The sequence below is a fragment of the Giraffa tippelskirchi genome, chromosome 8 (assembly GCF_054371585.1).
Source record: "Giraffa tippelskirchi isolate mGirTip1 chromosome 8, T2T-mGirTip1v1.2.pri, whole genome shotgun sequence".
Classification (NCBI taxonomy): domain Eukaryota; kingdom Metazoa; phylum Chordata; class Mammalia; order Artiodactyla; family Giraffidae; genus Giraffa; species Giraffa tippelskirchi.
The window spans coordinates 104,535,237-104,556,005 of record NC_137282.1 but is presented as its reverse complement, the minus strand read 5'-3'; the positions used below and the strand labels follow the sequence as shown (position 1 = coordinate 104,556,005).

At 37.3% G+C, this 20,769-nt stretch overlaps 1 protein-coding gene across 3 annotated transcripts in view; it reads right to left on the bottom strand.

Annotated features, from left to right (window-relative positions):
• NLN (neurolysin) overlaps positions 1-20,769 on the bottom strand; it is a 95,185-nt gene that overhangs the window by 19,186 nt on the left and 55,230 nt on the right. For 2 of the 3 annotated variants that reach the window (XM_081518237.1, XM_081518238.1), the window contains 3 exons: positions 19,029-19,164; positions 16,331-16,697; positions 7,572-7,773 (listed from right to left, as the gene is read on the bottom strand). In XM_081518237.1, the coding sequence (XP_081374363.1) occupies positions 7,572-7,773; positions 16,331-16,697; positions 19,029-19,164 (705 nt within the window). The remainder of the gene's footprint in view (positions 1-7,571; positions 7,774-16,330; positions 16,698-19,028; positions 19,165-20,769) is intronic. The other variant, XM_081518239.1, reaches the window with a different exon arrangement.

The following is a 20,769-nucleotide window of genomic DNA, read 5'->3' as shown; positions in this document are numbered from 1 at the left end:
AAACTTAGTTTCCTGTTTGGTTAGAAGTTTTTGAGAGGAAGAAAGCTGTCTAAAACTATGAGATGCTACAGATATTCATTTCTCAATGGATATAACTCAGTGAGACCTGGAGCAAAATGATATAAACTGAAGCTCAAAAAGTTATGTGAGCTTTTGTTATAATTAAGGACCAAATCTTATATAGGCTATTATTCTAATTAAGAGACTCACACGTTGCTCTTAGCATTTACAACTAAAATGTTATTTTCATGAGAGCAAATCTCAACTCAAAGAAAAGGCAGTTGCTGAAATCAATAGGTGTACTCTGTTTAGGGAAAAGAACAGGGCTCAGGAGAGTGGACTGTGTGAGGTGTCTGAGGCGATCCCCTATTGATTTTCTAGCAGTCATTCCACATCCTGACCTATCTGATCCAACCCGAAATCCAGGGATGATGAAGTTTAAGAAACAAGGCATTAAAAAAAGAAAAGTGCCACTGTCTCCTAGGCTTTGCCATAAAGAGAGGGTTAAAGGTCATACTTTTAACTTCACATATACCTAGCAATCATTGGTAATAATAATAGTAATAAAGAGAACCCGAATAACACGTTGTTAACTTTCACAACAGCACTACAGTTCCCCAGGTCAGCATTACCATCATCATTTAAGACATATAAAACAACACATTAGCTAGAGAAGTCTTTTTTTTTTTTTTTGGCTGTGCTGTGCAGTTTGTGGGATCTTAGTTCCCCGACTGGGGATAGAACTCAGGTTCCAGCAGTAAGAGTGCCAAGTACTAACCACTGCACCACCAGGAAATTCCCTGCAGAAGTCCTGAATACTACACCTTAAATTCACATGTTTACCCTCAAATGGGCTATATCTTCCTGACTACTACTTCTTATACATAAAGTACTTCTTTGGTGGCGCTAGTGGTAAAGGATCTGCCTGCCAATGGAGGAGACGTGGGTTCGATCCCTGGGTTGGGATGAACCTCTGGAGAAGGGAATGGCTACCCACTCCAGTATTCTTGCTTGGAAAATTCCATGGATAGAGGAGTCTGGTGAGCCACAGTCCATGGGGTCAAAAGAGTCAGACATGACTGAGCGACTGAGCACTCCACTCCATTCAAACTCAAATGCTAAGAACAACCTTATATATATGAATCTCTTATTAACAATTGTACCTCCAAAATCCAGCACATGCTCAGAAAAAGTTGTAGATGGTCAATTAATCTTTGTGAAATAAATGAAGGTGTGAGGAGAATGTTTGTATGAAGCCCAAACCTTAAACAACTCTAAGAGATTTCTTTTGGTCTTATACTTGACCTGACCTCTTAGCTCCCAACCCAAAATCACCTCTCTACTTTGTCTTCTTTCAATACTCAATCAGTAAATCAGTATATAATTTATATCATTTTACTTAATAATATTCTGATTTTAATTTTTTAATTGTTACATTTCATATCCTCACACTTTAGGCATGCAAGATACTATATCTTTTGAACCTCATTCTATCATATCTAGTACATGTCAGACCCAATAGATAATAACTGTTTCTAAGGAGTCAATAAAACATTTCTCTTTTAAACATATTTTTCTAATTATTTTTCAGAAATCACACACAGAAAACAGAGTAAGGAAATTAAAAAAAAAAAAAGTCTCCAAAGAGAAATAAATGATGTTGTATGGCATCACATTTGGTTCATGACTTCAGCATTTATTCTATGTACATATGTCTATGTGCTTGTGTATGTATAAACACACAAATATTCAAATAACAAAATGGATCCTGAAAGCAATTGCTTCTAACACTGACACTGGAAACTATGACAGGGTGCAGGGTTGGGAGCAGGGAGCAGAGGCTACAAGGTTGTTGATAGGTGTTCAGTGGACTTCAGGACGGAGACCTAAAAGGTCAACTTACACAAAGGGAAATGTGGAACTAGATAACCTCATCATTCCACACACATTTACAGGAGACTGATTTAGAGGGAATTCGATAGAAGAAACTCAGAAAGAAGTCCATGCAACAGGAATACATACCTGGGAGCCCAAATTCAGACCCCATGACATTACGCTGTCTCCATCACAAGGATGGGGGTGCAAAGAATAGTTATAAACAATAAAATAGAGGGGTAAGGAGCAGGGTGGTTAGATCCTGGGTGAACATTTAACTTTCCTAAGTCTTAGTTTTTTCCACTTAAAAATGGGGGCAATACAGCCCATTCCAGTATTCTTGCCTGGAAAAATCCATGGACAGAGAAGCCTGATGGACTGCAATCCATGGGGTTACATGACTGAGCACGCATGCATGAAGAGGGTGGAGGGAGGTGGGTTGGTAGCAATAAACTAGTAGAACTAAAAAAAAGAAAAAGAAAATAGGGGCAATAATGGTATAGTAATAGAAGTAGACTGGTCAACCCATTTCTGAGAATATGGTATGTATAAAATTAAAGAATGAATGTAAGGCACTGACTACAATGCCTGGCACATGGTCAATGCTCAGTAAATCTTGGCTGCCATCATTCTTCCTGGCCTGCCCTGTAACAGTCTTAGCTGGTCGGACCAAGCCTCTCCTTAGCTTCCTCCAAGTACCTATTCTTTGGTGTTAATGGTGAAGATAGACTTCAAACTTCTAAGTAGGCAGGAATCATTAAAACAAAACAAAAGTACAAATGTGATGGTTTCCAATCACCTTCCATAGATCTTCACCCAATACCCATGGAGGGTAGGCATTTGTGAACTCTCTTAAATCTGAAGCGACAGTGCTTTTCTTCATGGCAATCTTTATAACCTTCTTAAATTATGACCTGTGCACTACTTATCGATTTCAAAAGAGTTGAATTATATATAAGCATATACACAAGAACACTTCAGATATGTATGGCACTTTATTCTTTTCCAAGTACGTTTTCACACATTATTTAATCACATCAGCACTCCAGGGACGTATATATGAGAATTGTTGTTGTTCCCATTTTATGAGTAAGAAAAAAAGAGATGGCTCAAGGAGGTTGAAAGTGAAAATTGCTCAGTTTTGTCTAACTCTTTGCCACCCCATGGACTATACAGTCCATGGAATTCTCCAGGCCAGAATTTTGGAGTGGGTAGCCTTTCCCTTCTCCAGCGGATCTTCCCAAGCCAAGGATTAAATGCAGGTCTCCCACATTGCAGGCAGATTCTTTACCAGCTGAGCCACAAAGGAAGCCCAAGAATACTTGAGTGGGTTGCCTGAAAAACGTGCCAAAAGTCAAACAGCCAGGCCCACAAATACATGAATGATTTTTTAATCCAGTACTCTTTTTATAACACTAGGGTGCTTCCTAACTGATATAGGCTATGTTTATTTAAAATAGTGTCTAATCCAAAATATTTAAAGCAGACAAAATACTCTATTAGTTTTTAGATGAAATTGGCAGATTATTTGAAATACAAAGTTTTTCTTTCACTTTAATAAGGCTTTATTGTGATTCTTATGTGTTGCTTTAAAATAATGATCTCTAACAGTCCAAAACTCATTATTGTTCTTAATGCACAACCAATACAGACAGCACAATGGAAGCTGTAAAGAAGCATTCCTCTGCTTTTCCACAGAAGTTCAAAAGGCCAGCGATTACTGACAGCCCGAACCACAATGAAGCCATGAAACAGGAACAGATACTAGAGAGGCCACCTTCTGACTGCTATCGTCAAAATTATCTACGCTGTAGTGTAAACACAAAGATATGAGTGAAACTCATCTCCTGAATGATGAGATAGTAGACATCTTGAACTAGTCCATCTACATGTTTGAAAACTGGATGTTCCAGCTGACCTATTTAAAAATTACTATGACAAGCTCTAGCAAGCTCTTTTGGTCATCAAACTTGCAAACTGCCAGCCTGGAGAACTGAAACACTTGGCTGCCATATCTTAAAACCAATCTACTGAATATATATGGCAAATTAATAAATTCACTATATATTTCTCAGATAAGTCAGAAGTATTACTGCACACAGAAACTATTATACTCCTTTTTCATTTCCATCTACTTTAGGTCAGTACAAAAGGTTTTAAAATCATTATAAAGCTGCAAATATGTGGATCTCTGTCTGTGATTTTTAAGACAAAAGCAATGATCACTGGTTTCAAATACATTACTTTAAAAGATCTTAAAATATTATAGGACATTTGAAAGGATTAACAAACAAGAGATTTTTCAAAGATAATCTCATTAGGAGATGACCAAACAAGGGATTGTACTAATACACTATTCATCTGTATGACACATTTTATGTTCATGAAGGAGGTTAGGCAAAGTCTTTGAATATAGTCTACTGTTTCAAGAGATATCATTCATCATCAGTATATCAGTTTATATACTGATTCATATATATCTGTTGTTGTTCAGTTGCTAAGTTGTGTCTGACTCTTTGCGACCCCATGGACAGAGCACACCAGATTCCTCTGTCCTCCTCTACCTCTGAGAGTTTGCTCAAATACATGTCCATTGAGTCGATGATGCTATCTATTTCATCCTCTGCCGACCCCTCCTCCTTTTGCCTTCAATCTTTCCCAGCATCAGAGTCTTTTCCAATGAGTCAGCTCTTCACCGATTCATATATAGATAGTTGTCACATATAATTATATATGTGCATACATAGTTCATTCATATATATGTATGTACATATATATGAAACATACATGTATTTCATTCATCAGTATATATATTGATCATCAGTATATATACTATCATCAGTATCAGTATACATACTGATTCATAAGCATGTTCAGTCACATATATAATTATACATTCATATATAGTTCATTCATATAAGTGTATATATATTTCAGTCATGAGTCACAGAGCTTTAAAATGAAACAGTACCAAGAAATTTATTTTCCAGTACTAAAGTGGGTATTTCAAAAGATCAAAATTAACATAAGAAATAATAACAGAATAGTAGAGAACTGCTTCGTGAATACATGATACACATACGATACTAAGGTTAAATGAGGGTCGTGTTTCAAAATAAGAACAAGCATCAAAAGCACAGAAAACCCTATTTGAGGATCAGTATTACTTTAATAAATGTGATTAAGACACCAAATGACTTCCTCATGAAATCATGAGCTGATAATTAACATCCAAACAAAGGAGGAAATAGTTCTTAACTTGGAATTCAGTATGACCTAGGCTTTAGGGGGTTAGCAGCCCTTTGAAATTCCATGTAAAAATTTGGTTGTGTAAATTTATGTCCATTTTTCTCGAAGAGATTTCTATAGCTTAAATAAGATTTTCATAGGTTCTCAGATCCAAAGAAGATCTACTGTTTATCTATGTACAAGTTACATAACTGGATCTTAGATAATCTAAGTCACATAAGTCTGAAATTAAGAAAAATATTTGACTTTTCCAAATTATTCATAAAAATGTTTTAGAAAAATGGAATCTAGTTTTATTCTACTTAAAGGAAATACCAGTCATAGAATGGACACTGATGGAAAATAAATATTTCAGGAACCCTATTGCTGTGAAAATAGACTTTAAAATTATCTAAGGAAGAAAATTTATGTTATTCTGAAAGCTTTATTTTCTTTGAATTAAACAGAGAGTAGAAATGGCTGTATTAGTATACCAGGATTTATTTATCTGAATAGATTCATATCCTATTCCCCTCTGCTTTTTAAAAATAGAACATGGAAGCACCAGGAAGTAAAGAGAAAATGTTGAAAGAACTAAATAGTTTTTTTTTCTTTTCTTTTAACAAAAGTGATAGTAGTTTTCTGGAAAAGAATGGGTACATTTTTGGTTATTACAATGATTAGGGGCTATTCTAGGTATGGGATGCTGGATGTCCAGCATTGAACTGCATATGTCAGGACAACATCCTATTTATAAGCCACCCAATCTATGGTATTCTGTTATATTAATAGCACTCTGAACTAAGACAAGTGGCTATACTACTCTTGGTCTTGAGTGGACAAAACCACTTACGTATCAGTCTGCAGTTTTTGCTGCAAGATTCGGGTTTATTATGTAACCTGAATTCTTCATTATGTCATACTACACAGCCATGCCTAGGATTTGAAAAACATAAACAAAATGTTTTCTTTTATGTCCAGTGAGGATATTAAGGGTTTTTCCTGATGGCTCAGTGGGTAAAGAATCTGCCTGCAATGCAGGACACAGGAGAGGAGGGTTCGATCCTTGTTCGATCCAGGTCATGAAGATCCCCTGGAGAAGGAAATGGCAACCAACTCCAGCATTTCTGCCTGAAAATCCCATGGAAAGAAGAGCCTAGCGGGCCCAGAATTTGAAAAATATAAGCAAAATGCTTTCGTTTATGTTTAGTGAGGATATTACCTAGATTTGAAAAAAAAAAAAAAATCTGTATAGAAAAGACCGTTTGGGAAAAACTAGAAAAATCCAAGTAAAGTGTTGAGTTTAGTTAGAAGTACCATACCAAAGTTAGCTTCCTAGTTTTGGCAAATGTACTGTAAGACGTTAACAGTATGGGAAACAAGGTGAGGAGTACTGTCTTTGCAATTTTTCTATAAATCTAAAACTATTCCAATAAAGAGGTTATTTCCAAAAAGTTCACCTTTAGAGATGGGTGGAGATTTCCAATATGGGAAACTGTCCCTCCATTTATGTAAGTATCAGTTTTAAAAACTGTTAGGTTAAACATTTGAACTAGATGTTTTCATGTCAATAGTGGTTAAATATTAGCAAGTTCACATGGTTCATCCTAAAACAGTCTGGGCCTAGTTTACTGGACTGTGTTATGAAGTTGAGAATAAATACACATTTCATTTTTAGAAATAAAGAGAAATTAGTTGCAATCTATTCAACACATCTCTTTCTTGGTAAATTCCCCCCATGGTTATACCATGTTATCTGTGATTTTAATTGATGCCTAGTAAAGGATGGTAGAAGAAATTATTCATTATTTAAAAAGGAGTATAAAGTCCAGATGATTGAAAACCATTGAGCTAAACAAAGCATTAATAAGCATAAGAGACAGATTACAGCACAGTTTATCTCTGAAACTTACACCAAATTCCTCTGAGGAAAAGATTTAAAAGGGAAAAACAAATATTTGACACCCTTCCTTAACAAGAGTTTTCTTTCTTTTTCCGTAGGGTGGGGCTTCCAGGCGGCTCAGTGGTAAAGAATCCACCTGGCAATGCAGGAAACACAGGAGATGCAGGGTTTGAACCCTGGGTTGGGAAGATCCTCTGGAGAAGGAAATGGCAACCCACTCCAGTATTCTTGCCTGGAAAATTCCACTGACAAAGCCTGGCAGGCTGCAGTCCATGGGGTCGCAAGAGTCAGACACGACTGAGCAGGCATGCACTCACACCATAGGATGGTATTCAATGAAGCTCTTTCATCAGTGGATTGATCTTGGAGTAAAAATACGTTGTGAAAGAGGACACAATAAGAAAAATTTTGTGGTTTTGTAGAAGGCCTATGACATTTTTGAACAAGTTTAGCTTCTGAGAAAAACAATGCTAAGAAACATGTTGAGCAATCTGACACCAGTGGGAAAAAAAATTTTGGAAGAGCAATTAGTAGGTTTACCATTAAAACAAAAAAAATCACTCACCTGTGCACAAATCTGATGCATGACATGACCGAATTCATGGAAGTAAGTCCTCACCTCATCGTGTCTCAGGAGAGAGGGACGACCTGCGAGTGGCTGTGAGAAGTTCACCACAAGGGCAGCCACGGACATCATGCGGCTCCCGTCAGGCAGGAGGCATCCAGGCTGGAGACCAAAGCAGGCTGCGTGGTTGTACTTCCCTTCCCTAGGGGGCCAGAAGCACAACTGGTGAGGCACAAATGCTCTTCTCTAGCAACAACGCTGGCATGGCCTCTCTCAGCCATTGGATAACAGAAGATGCTTTGAAACATTTAACTCACCTTTGATGAAGCGGGTCAACATTCTGTCAAAATGAAACAATGAAAATTGAAAAAAAAACAACAACCCACTATCACTTGATATGAGGTATATTTCCAAGGTTTCTTATGTTGAAATCTTAATGTAAGAATTAATATATACCTCAAACAGGGTATAGCTGAACGTCCAGTTTATTTTAACAAGCTCCCGCTTTTCGTCTTCAAAGATGGAGTCATTAAACGCTAAATAGTGTTGAGGCAAATATGAGATAAAAGATACAGAGTTTGACTAACTAGGCACTTTTTCCTTAAAATTAATTGAAAAAAACTGATACAAACTAAAATCCAGATAGTAAAGTTGTTCTTTTATTCAATAAGGGGAGAATCAGTACTCATGATTAAATGAGCTCCTTTTATAAACCAGACAGGCCTTTTTGAAAACAGAATGGTTTTAGTTAGCCTAGGGAAAAAAGCATAAATTATACTCTAAAGTCATCTATGCTAGGACAATGTGATATCTGTGATTGTCTCTCCAGAAGCTATGGGCTGTTAGATTTTATTGTAGGAATAGGTTTCCTCCTTTTTTCTTTGCTCAGAGCACTAAAATAACATTTAAGTTTAGTTTGATGTTTTGATTTGTAAATCTTTTTCTGTATTATCTTTTCTTGATGACTCATAACTGTTTTTTTCCTGCTGAAGTTATTCAGGTAAAACAAAAACAAACTAGTCTTTTTACAGCTTCCCATTAAGAAACAGCTTGATTAACAATCAAGCTGAACAGGGCATTGATCCTATTCTTACAGCAACATGATGGGCAAACTGCAAATCACAACTTTTCTTGAACCCATCATAAAATGAAAGTTGAAGGGCAACCAATCTACAGTCTAAGACAGATGCCTCCAAGGATAAAGAGAAAGGAAGCAAGCATTTTTTTTTTTTTTTTTGGCTTGTGTGTGTGTTTTTTTTAAACCTGTAGACACCAGTAAGAGAATTTTTAACAAATTGATAAAGATTGATGGTGGACCAGCAAAAGTAGGGAACCACTAGGAGTTATTAGATAAGGGAAAATTTGCATCCATTTGCAAGATCTTCTTCACAGATCTTACTGGGTACACACAAAAAAGTCAGGGGCAGGATGAGAGCCCTGAGAAAGAATCAGTGCTGATGCAGGCCTGTTGGAAGGGAGACCTGCCCAGGTCTGTTTCATCTCTCTCCTAGAGAACATGAGCCTGGACCTTAAAGGCAAAAAACACTGTTGCCTTAAGAGCACTGGTAAGAACTCACTGCTACTGGGGGATGGTAACAGAAAAACAAACAAACAAAACTCTACTCTGAAGGTAGGGCAGGAAAACATCCTTGGCCCAGACCTACAGCTGAGGATGGGGCAGACTGACTGAATAGGCCCACTCCTAACACCCAGGGACTCAGAGCCTTCCTAAGACTGACCTTTAATCTGAACAACAGAAACGACACTCCCCTAACAAGGCCAACAGGAATCCAGTAATATATAATAGCAGTCTAATACAAGGAGAGGAAAAAGAGCATGAAAAAAGATCTCTTTAAAGCACAGAACAAATGGACAAACTCACACTGAGCGGGAACAGAGAGTAAAAAAAAACTCTGGCAAGTAAGCTCTCATCCTAAACACATACAGGAATCTGAGCTGAAGCTTTGGGTTCATTGAGGTTAATCATAGCAATAACAAGGCCCAGATCCAGCTCAAGCACTAAATAGAATGAATCAGGCACTCACATTAAAGGTCTAGCAAGTATGTGCCCACTGTTAGGTATAGGACTATCTGTCTTCACTGTTTTATATAAGATGTCTGACTTAAAAAAAATTGTAAGTCATATGAAGACACAAGGAAAAAACACAATGTCAAGAGGCAAAAAGACCAAGAAAAATAGATTCATATGACAAAAATCTTGGAGCTATTAGAGTATTTAAAATAAACTGTTAAACGTTAAACATTCTTGAGGAAAAGGTAGACAGTCTGCACAGTCAGATGGATAATTTTGGTAGAGAGCTGGCAACTATGAGAATACAATGAAAATGCTAGACGTGAAAAGCACAGTAATAAGGATGAAGAATGCCTGTGATAGTCTCACTGATGGACTTCTTACAGCCAAGGAAAGAATCATTGAACCCAAAGATAGGTCAAGAGAAATTACCTAACATACAAACACATAAACACACACACACACACACACACACACACACACAAGAACAGAGAATCAAGACTTACAGGGCAATATCAAATGACCTACTAAATATGTAACTGGAATTTCAGAAGGAGAACAGAGGACAGAAGAAATATTTGAAGAATAGCTGAGAATTTTTCCTGGCAGTTCAGTGGTTAGCGCTCCACGCTTTCACTGCCAAGGGCTTGGCTTCAATTCCTGGCTGGGGAACTAACGGCCTGCAAGCTGTGCAGTGCAGGCCAAAAAATCCAAACAAAACAAAAGAATAGCAGAGAATTTTCCAAATTAATGACACTAAGTCACAAATCCAATAAGTTCAAAGAATACCAAGGAAGACAAACACAAAACAGAGAACCAGAAAAAAATTATCCCATATTCCTAAGTGTATGAAACTGCTAAAAATGATGAACAAAGAGAAAATCTTGAAGGCAGTCAGAGGAAAAGAACACATTGCATGTAGTACGACAAAGGTAAGAGTTACAGCCATCTCTTGTCAGAAACTATGCAAGCCAGAAGACAGTGGAATGCCATCTTTAAAGTGCCAAAATACCTGTAAACTCAGAATATTACTAAAGATAATAAGGAACATTATATAATGATAAATGGGACAGTTCTCTAAGTAGATATAACAATTCTAAATATGTATATATCTAAAAGCAGAACTTCCAAATATACTAAGCAATTCAATATCCCATGATAAACCATAATAGAAAAGAAAGAATGCACATACATATATAAAGAATGTGTGTGTATATATATATATATATAAAATTTAATCACATTGTTGCACAGCAGAAATTAACACAACATTGTAAATCAACTATACTTCAATTTAAAAAAATACACAAAGCGAAAACTGATAGAACTGAAAGAAGAAATAGACAAATCATTTAGAAGATTCCTTTCTCAGTAATTAATTGAACAGGCCGAGAGAAAATCAGCTGATATACAAAAAACCTGAACAATGTTATCGGTTACTTTCACCTAACTGACATTTATAGAACCCTCAACTCAACAACAGAAAACAATACTCGAGTACACGTGGAATATTCACCGAGACTAATTATATGCTGGACATAAATCAAAACAATCTAAAAGAACTGAAAAGATATAAAGTACATTCTCCAACAATAACAGAACCAAACTAGAAATAACAGAAGGCTATCTGGAAAACATCCAAATACTTGGAAATTAAAAATACACTTCTATAAATATAGTCAACTTCTTTCTGACAAAAGGGCAAAGGCTATACAACAGAGCCCAGACAATTTTTTTCAACAAATGGTGCTGGAACAACTAGACATCCACATGCAAAAAATGAGTCTAGACACAGACCTTACACCCTTCACAAAAAATAACTCAAAAACTGGATCACAGACCTAAATGTAAAATGCAAAACTATGAAATTCCTAGAAGACAACACAGAAGGAAATCTAGATGACCCTGGGTTTGGCAATGACTTTTTAGATGCACCAAAGGCACAATCCATGAAAGAAAAAAATTAGTAAGCTGGATTTCATTGAAATGAAAATTTTCTGCTCTGAGAAAGACACTGTCAAGAAAATGATAAGACAGGTCATAGGCTAGGAGGAAATATTTACAAAAGAGACATCTGATAAAAGACTGTTATCAAAAATATACAAAGAACTCTTAAAACTCATCAGTAAGAAAATAAACAATCTGATTAAAAAATATACCAAAGACCTTAACAGACACCTCATCAAAGGAGATACAGAGATGGTAATGAAGTATATGAAAAGTTGTTCACATCATATGTCATCAGGGAAATGCAAATTAAAACAAGATACCACTATACACCTATTAAAATGACCAAAATCCCGAAAACCAACAACACCAAATGCTGACAGGATGTAGAACAATAGAAACTCTCACTCATAGCTGGTGGTAATGCAAAATAGTACATCCATTCTGGCAGACAGTTTGGTAGTTTCTTACAAAACTAAACATACTCTTACCAAACAATACAGCAATTGCACTCTTTGGTATTTACCCAGAGGGACTGAAAATTTATGTCCACACAAAAACCTGCACAAGGATGCTTAGATTTGAATTAGAAAGTTGCTCAGTTGCGTCCAACTCTTTGAGACTCCATGGACCATACAGTCCATGGGATTCTCCAGGCCAGAATACTGGAGTGGGTAGCTGTTTCCTTCTCCAGGGGATCTTCCTAACCCAGGAATCGAACCGAGGTCTCCTGCATTGCAGGTGGATTCTTTACCTACTGAGCTACCAGGGAAGCCCCTTATGTCCTTTATGTCACAAGGATGCTTATGACAGCTTCGTTCATAATTGCCAAAACTTGGAAGCAATCAAGATGCCCTTTAGTAGATGAATGAATAAACTGTGGTACATCCAGACAATGAAATATGATTTAGTGCTAAAAAGAAAAGAAATGAGCTATTAAGTCATGAAACACATGGAGGAACCTTAAACGCATGTTAAATGAAAGAAGCCAATCTGAAAAGGCTATATGATTCCATCTATATGATATTTCTGAAGTAGGAAATGGCAACCCTCTCCAGTATTCTTGTCTGGAAAATCTCATGGACAGAGGAGCTTGATGGGCTACTGTCCATGGGTTTGCAAAGAATCAGACAGTATTGAGTGACTAAGCACATATGACATTATTTCAGAAAAGGCAAAATTTTGGAGAAAGTAAAAAGAGCAGTAGTTTCCAGAGCAAGAAATGGATAAGTGTGGCAGGGCAAGAAATGGATAGATGAGCATAGAGGATTTTTAGGGCAGTGAAACTACACTGTACGATACTCTAATTGTTTACAGACATTATATGTTTTTTCAAATCCAAAGAAAGTATAACATCAAGAGTGAACCCGAATATAATTTAGGTGATAATGATGTGTCAGTGTAGGTTAATCAGTTGTTAGCAGATGTACTACTCTGGTGGGGGATGTTGATAATGGGGGAACTATATATGTGGGGGCAGGGAATATATGCGAAATGTCTGTCTTTTCTGGTCAGTTTTGTTGTGAATCTAGAAGGGGGCTTAAAGATAAAACCTATTTGAAATAAATAAGTAGAAATAAATCAACAACAACAAAAAGAACTTGGTCAAGCCTGAGCTAGGAGTGAGCAGGGCAATGGGAAAGGAAGGCAGACAGAAAAGGGGAGAGGAAGGAAGAGAACCCATGGACATACACACCAGGAACCGTGCACTGAATATTGTAACATTTTCAGCCAGCCAGTCTCTGGATGTTCAAATGGCCCATCAGTGTTTCTACAATGATTTCATGTAGTTAGACTGAATTGCTTAAACAGGTAAACAGATCTATAAATATTATCTTTAACAGGGGAAAATGAACTAAAGTAATCTGGAAAGTATTTATCCAGGTATATTTTATACCTCTTGGTCCATTATGAAAAGCCATAAAGACTGCTACTAATTTAAAAATCAGTGCCACTGAGGGGCTTTTAATCCTTCCTTTTAAAAAATAAACTTGATTTACTTAATTTCAGAGGTTTCCTTACTCCGAGATTATATCTTTACATTTTGTTTATAAAAGGATGGTGATTTAAAAAGATGCCCTTACCTGGCAATCTTACGTTGGAACTATTTGAGTTTTTGTTTCTTCTATTGTTTGAGAATCTCAGGGTTTGGTGAATTAAAATTGATATGTAATTTAAAAAAAAGGAAACTAGTCTTTCCTAACCTACTGCAAATATCCTCTTTTTGAGTCAAGAAGACAAAACAAGAAGCAAGCATGTCAAGTGCCAGAAAGTGACTATTAACTAGGTCATTACCCTCATGAAATGTCACTCTCTGGTCCCCATACGAGCGCTGGTAGCAATAACCAGATCTCTTGAGTACAGAAGACAGCAGTTTTATCTTGGCAAAGGAACAGCAGGATGGGGCAGCGAGAACTGCTATCTTTGACCACAGAAAGAGAATCGAGGCACAGTTATAGGAGGCTCCAATGTTGAAGGATTTCCCCTGAAAGAATTCTTGGCCTCAAACTATATCCTGACATTATTCATCATTCAGACTTTTCCACATCTGACATGGGTTTATCTTTAGATCATACCAGAAGTGAAAGAAAGTCCATAAAGCAGTGGGATAAGACAGCTCTGCCTCCTATCTGGCTGATGGGAGTTATCCAGCCCCTTCTTGAAGTCACCACAAGTCAGTAGATTATGAACTTGTATGTGTTGCTGATCTAAAGAGATGCTATTATTTACTCTGGTCTAGTCAGTAAAATTTCAACAGGGTGGCTTTTGTTTTAGAAAGCAGCCCACAGAGAGTAACCTAAATCCTTTCATGTCTGATGAAATACTGTGGAGCCAATAGTTACTACATGCTACAGAGATAATAATAATAATATTTTTAATTCTTACCCTTGATTGAATAATCTAATGTACAGAAAAATCCTGAAAAGGGAACATCATTCCTGTATTACAGAGGTGGATATAGAGACCCACAAAGGTTATGTCACTCAAGCATTCCAGCTCAAGTTTGAATGATTGCCAAGATTTTGCTATTCCTTAATACTGTGCTGCCTTTCAGCCAGACTGAAGGGAGTGGTCACAGATTTAAGAGTATTGGCAGACAGAGTACATGAATAATAAACATTCTGAGGTCAATTTTAAATTAAGAAATGCAGAGACTTCCCTGTCAGTCCAGTGATTAGGACTCTGTGCTTCCAATATCGAGAGCCTGGGTTTGATTCGTGGTCAGAGAAAACATCTGCTTTTGCTTTACTGACTACACCAAAGCTTTTGACTGTGTGGATTACAACAAACTGTGGAAAATTCTTCAAGAGATGGGAATACCAGACCACCTGACCTGCCTCCTGAGAAATCTGTATGCAGGTCAAGAAGCAACAGTTAGAAGTGGACATGGAACAACAGACTGGTCCCAAATTGGGAAAGGAGTACATCAAGGCCATATATTGTCACCCTACTTATTTAACTTCCATGTAGAGTACATCATGAAGCACAAGCTGGAATCAAGATTGCTGGGAGAAATATCAATAACCTCAGATATGCAGACGACACCACCCTTATGGCAGAAAACAAAGAACTAAAGAGCCTCTTGATGAAAGTGAAAGAGGAGAGTGAAAAAGTTGGCTTAAAACTCAACATTCAGAAAACTAAGATCATGGCAACTTGTCCCATCACTTCAAGGCAAATAGATGGGGAATCAATGGAAAGAGTGAGAGACTTTATTTTCTTGGGCTCCAAAATCACTGCAGATGGTGATTGCAGCCATGAGATTAAAGGACGCTTGCTCCTTGGAAGAAAAGTTATGACCAACCTAGACAGCATATTAAAAAGCAGAGATAATACTTTGTCAACAAAGGTCTGTCTAGTCAAAGCTATGGATTTTCCAGTAGTCATGTATGGATGTGAGAGTTGGACTATAAAGAAAGCTGAGCGCCAAAGAACTGGTGCTTTGAACTGTGGTGTTGGAGAAGACTCTTGAAAGTCCTTTGGACTGCAAAGAAATCCAACCAGTCAATTCTAAAGGAAATCAGTCCTGAATATTCATTGTAAGGACTGATGCTGAAGTTGAAGCTCCAATACTTTGGCCACCTGATGTGAAGAACCAACTCATTTGAAAAGACCTTGATGCTGGGAAAGATTGAAGGTGGGAGGAGAAGGGGACAACAGAGGATGAGATGGTGGGATGGCATCACCGACACGATGGACATGAGTTTGAGTAGGCTCTGGGAGTTGGTGATGGACAGCGAAGCCTGGCGTGCTGCAGTCCATGGGGTCGCAAAGAGTCAGACACAACTGAGCAACTGAACTGAACTGAACTGAACAGAGTACTAAGATCCCGCAAGCCATGTGGCACAGTGAAAAAACAAAAACCAGAGTCTAATTATAAAAATAAATAAGTAAGTTAAGAAACGCAGCACACAAACTAGATGATCATGATGGTGATGATGGAAGTAGCTCACACCTATTAAGCACTTGTTGTGTTCTGAGCAGTCTTCTAAAATCTTTGCATGTGATTAATCATTTCAGTCCTAACAACAATGTTACAAAGTAGGTATGATTGGTATTCCCATCCCATTCCCATAGGACCTGTAATACATGCAAGGAAACTGAGGCAGAGAAAAATTAAGTAACTTGCCTAGTAAGTGATGGAGCTAGACATTCTGGCTTCAGAGCCATTTTTAATCCCTTTACTAGGAATCACGTATGAGAATTATGAAAGACAAGAGTCTCAATCTGAGTAGGAGATGAATCTCTAAGGTCCCTTCACCACTGTGATCCTCAGTACCTTGGATAGAGGTCCAAGTAGAACTGTCCTAATACTTCTTCTGTAGCTTTATCCTTCACAGTGTAAAGTGTAACACTTTTATTCCAAACGTGAGCATCTGTCTCTTGCTCAAACGAAAGTCCCAACAACTCCTGGTAGATGTTCAGTAAGCCTTCAGTGACCACTTCAACTGGGAAGTATTCCTTGAGGGTCTCCTGGTCTACAGAGTACTTGAGTTCTTCTGTCTGAGTCATGTAGTAGTGGAGATCCCAGGCATTGATCTTCCCATCATATTCAAAACCTCTCTCTTCACATTCCTTTTTCTTCAAGTTCAAAATGAACTCTCGTTCTGCTTCACCCAAGGGTTTTAATTTCTGGCTTAAATCATCTGTGAGGAAGAGGGAAAAGTTAGCAATCCATTGCTCTTGGGAGCAAGCATAATCATACCTACCACCAGTAGTTTAGCATGGTGCTTCCTCCTTTGTGACACTCAATACAGATAAATCAGGAGGAAGGAAGGAGAGGGAAAAAGAGGGAGGGAGAGAGGAAAGCAGGCTTTATTATGACAGCACTGCTGTTCTCTTCAGGGTAATTTATTTTATGGCTCCCTGTCCCTTTTTTTGGGCACCACCCAAATCAGGCCACAACTTCTTCACAGCATCAACAAAGCTGAAATTTACCTCACAGAACTCAACGAAGCGATAGTGAAACTAAATTACTCTTCATGTACATGATTATCTTTCAGTGAGCTTAGGCTCCTCTGCTCTGTTCCATGTGCCCAGCTGTGTCAGCTGTGACCCCACGGACTGTAGCCTGCAAGGCTCCTCTGTCTATGGAATTTTCTAGGAAAGAATATTGAAGTGGGCTGCCATGTCCTACTCCAGGGGATCTTCCCGACCCAGGGATCGAACCTGAGTCTCCTGTGTCTCCTGCACTGCTGGTAGATTCTTTACCACCGAGCCATCGGGAAAGCCGCTAGGCTCCTCAGAGCTTGGGAAGACAAATCAGATGTGACCCATGATCAGGATTACTGGAAACTGCTCAATTCCTTTGACAGCCATGGATTTAGTTAATAACTACTCCATCCCTATGAAGAAGGTCTATTTGGACACAGCATTTATACTTTTTAGGTGGACACTGCAATTTAATATTGTGGTCAGTTTTTTACTATTTCATGGTATTTGGCTAAAGGAGTATGCTTTTATTATGTGTTTGTTCTCCACAATTTGTTACGTATGTAAGGTAAAAAATGTTGACTCTGTAAGGGACATGGATGTCTGGGAAGCATATGCATAATGAGGTGAATGCAGAGGCTTGAGGAGGGCTGTGAGGTGAGAAGAGGAAACTCATGGAAGATACAGAGAGATGTCGGTCTGATTAGGCCTGTGAGAGAACAGGTAAATATCAGTAGCAAGAGGACAATTCAGATAGGAATATCCAATTTTAAAAAGAGGGGAAACTGCTTTCAAAAATTAAGTTTATTAAGGAAAATGTTCAGTATGTACAGTCACCACTAAGGGAAACATTCTCACCAAACCTGTTAACTCCCTGAGCCATTTTCTTGTATAAAATACATCAGAACATATGGCAATTACCAGTTCACATTTCTATTGTTTCCACTCAGTGGAAAATTCATTGAGAAAAGAACCTCGTCTTAGTCTTTTCTATTGTCCAACCATGTAGCATATACTCCATTAGGGGCAGTTATTTTATAAATGTCTCATGTATGAATAATATAATAATGAATAGCTACCATTTTTGGCACAACTGCTACATGTTATATATGATGCCAGCATATACATTAGTAATTCAAGGTATTGCCATTGAGAACTCAGAGGTCTAAATTTCAGGCTGAATGCTGATCTTGATACATTATTCATCGTCTCCAACTTAACTAAGCTAATAAAATTATACACTAGTAGTTAGAAGTCAATAAAGCCTGAATGGGGTCAATGAGAAAGTTAAAAAATAAATCAGACTCTGGTAAACTCCGACTAGAGAAGGTAAAAACAAAAATGAGTGTCTTTGCAATGGTTATGTTATTCAACCATTTTCACTAAAATGAAAGAAAATCAGAGTGACCGCTGGAATAGTGACACTGAGATTAGGAGGAGCAAGCGTGACAGAGCACCAGAGATGAAATGGCGAGGACATAAGAACTAGGGTTTTAAAAAGACTAGTGAAAAAGTGATTTTAAATGAATGTGAAGACAGCTATTAAATAACAGTTTTGATGCCTATTATTTTATATTCTTTTATATATTAACAAGTGGCTTCCGGAACATAAAATATTCTTGTTCGCATATGTTCTACTTTTCATTTTTGTCCTCTTTGTCAGCTTATTTCACACAAATTCGTAAGCAGCCACGCTGTCACTAACAAACATCTAGTGACGCTGAACAAAGCCAAAGGCTAATCTTGTAGGTCTCTAGGTATCTTGTTAGGAATTAATATAGAAACCCCCATCAAGATACAGATAGGATGAAGCAAGGGCAAGGACTATCACAGAAATATAAACGATGAGCAACCCTTAGAACTAAGTACAGTATCTAATGCATGACAGGTGATCAATACATTTCTCTTGCATGAATGAAAAATAATATTCTCAAGGGCATGTTAGGTTTTGAGGCCCTCTGTCAAGTTGGTGCCACGCAGCAAAACAGTCATTAAAAAAAAAAAAGAAACAGCAACATATGAGAAATTAAGGAAAGAAGACTAACCGAGAAAGGCTGTTACATGCCTCGTACTCTTGGCAGTATTCATCTCAAGGACAAAGTCAGCGTGTGTGCTATAGCCAAGCAGTTTGGCTACTTCGGCTCGCAGTGGGAGTAGCTGCTGCAGGATTACAGTGTTCTCCTAGTAATAAACAACAACAATAAAAACTAAAATAAAGGTTAATAATTAACTGGATCCAAAGCACTAAAAAGAAGAGCTATTACATTACTTTCAGGTTGGTAAGACTGTCAAATATTTTTAGACATCTCAACTAGTAAGTTAGTCCATTTCAGTGTTATATACTTTTTTGGATTCATGGTCCAGTTTTATTTCTGAAATTATAATTGACTTTTTAAATCTCAGGAGATAGCAATGAGGGTCCTAAAAAAATTTTAGTTACTGTTAAATTTATTTCCCTTTAAAAAAAGGGAAATAAGAAGCATTGATGATGATGTAGAAAATCTGGAACCTTTGTATATTGCTAAGGAAAATGTAAAATGGTAAAGCTGCTATAAAAAACAGTATTATGATTTTTCAAAAAATTAAACAAAGAATTCCCATATGATTCAGTAATTCCACTTCTGGGTATACATCCCAAAGAAATGGAAACAGAGACTCAAAAAGATATTTGTATATGTGTGCTCACTGTGGCGTTATTCATAATAGCCAAATGGTAGAGGCATCCTAAATGTCCATCAATGGATGAATGGATAAAAAACATGTAGTGCATATTACATATTATTCAGCCTTAAAAGGCAAAGAAATTTTGACACATGCCAAATTATGGGTAGATCTAGAAGACATTGTGCTATGTGAAATAAGTTATTCACAAAAGGATAATTACTGTATGATTCTACTTATACGCAGTTCCTAGAGTACTTAAATTTATGGAGACTGGGAATCAAATGATGTATGCCAGGGGCTTGGTAGGTGGGGAGAGAGGGAAGTTTGTGTTCAATGTACAGAGTTTCAGTCGGGAAAGATGAAAAAGTTCTGGAGATACATGGCGATGGCTGCACAACAATATGAATATACTTGATGCCACGGAATTCTATGCTTAAAAATGTTTTAGGGATTTTCTCAAATTATTACACACATTTTATTTTATTTGTATTAAAATGCAAATAGTCATACTGCTTTATTGTTTTCTTAAAAATAAAGGAAACAATAATCTCCCAGAGAAAGGAAATAAATGTTGAGGTCAAAGAAAAACTGGTATTAAATCATCAAATTATTTATAGACATGCTTCTAAGGAAGATCACACTACCAAAATCCGGCTCCATCATTTACCAGTTGTTAAAATTGGCAAGTCACTCAATCTTCCTAAGCCTCAGTTTTCTCATCTGGAAGATGTACATAATAAAAGCAGCTACATTATAGAGTGATCATGAAGATTCAAATGAGAATATAAGTAAGGCCCAGAGAAAAATGCCTGGCACAAGAGCAAACACCACATAATTATGCATTATAATTATTATTATTTTAAAACTAGAATGGAAATATGGATACGAGAAACACAAAAGTTCTAAAGTTAACTAGTTTGAATCTGTCTTTCGCCTCTTCCAGTCTCCTTAGACTGCCAATTTTTTCCCAATATCTATTCCCCCATTCTTCCTTTTAGTAGTAGAATTCTCTGAGCTTTTGCTGGGTACACGGTCACCTGCTTCCCTTTCCCAGCCCCTCTTAAAACTAGCTGTGGCCACATGATACACAATGGAACAACAGAATATAAATGAGGTGATGAG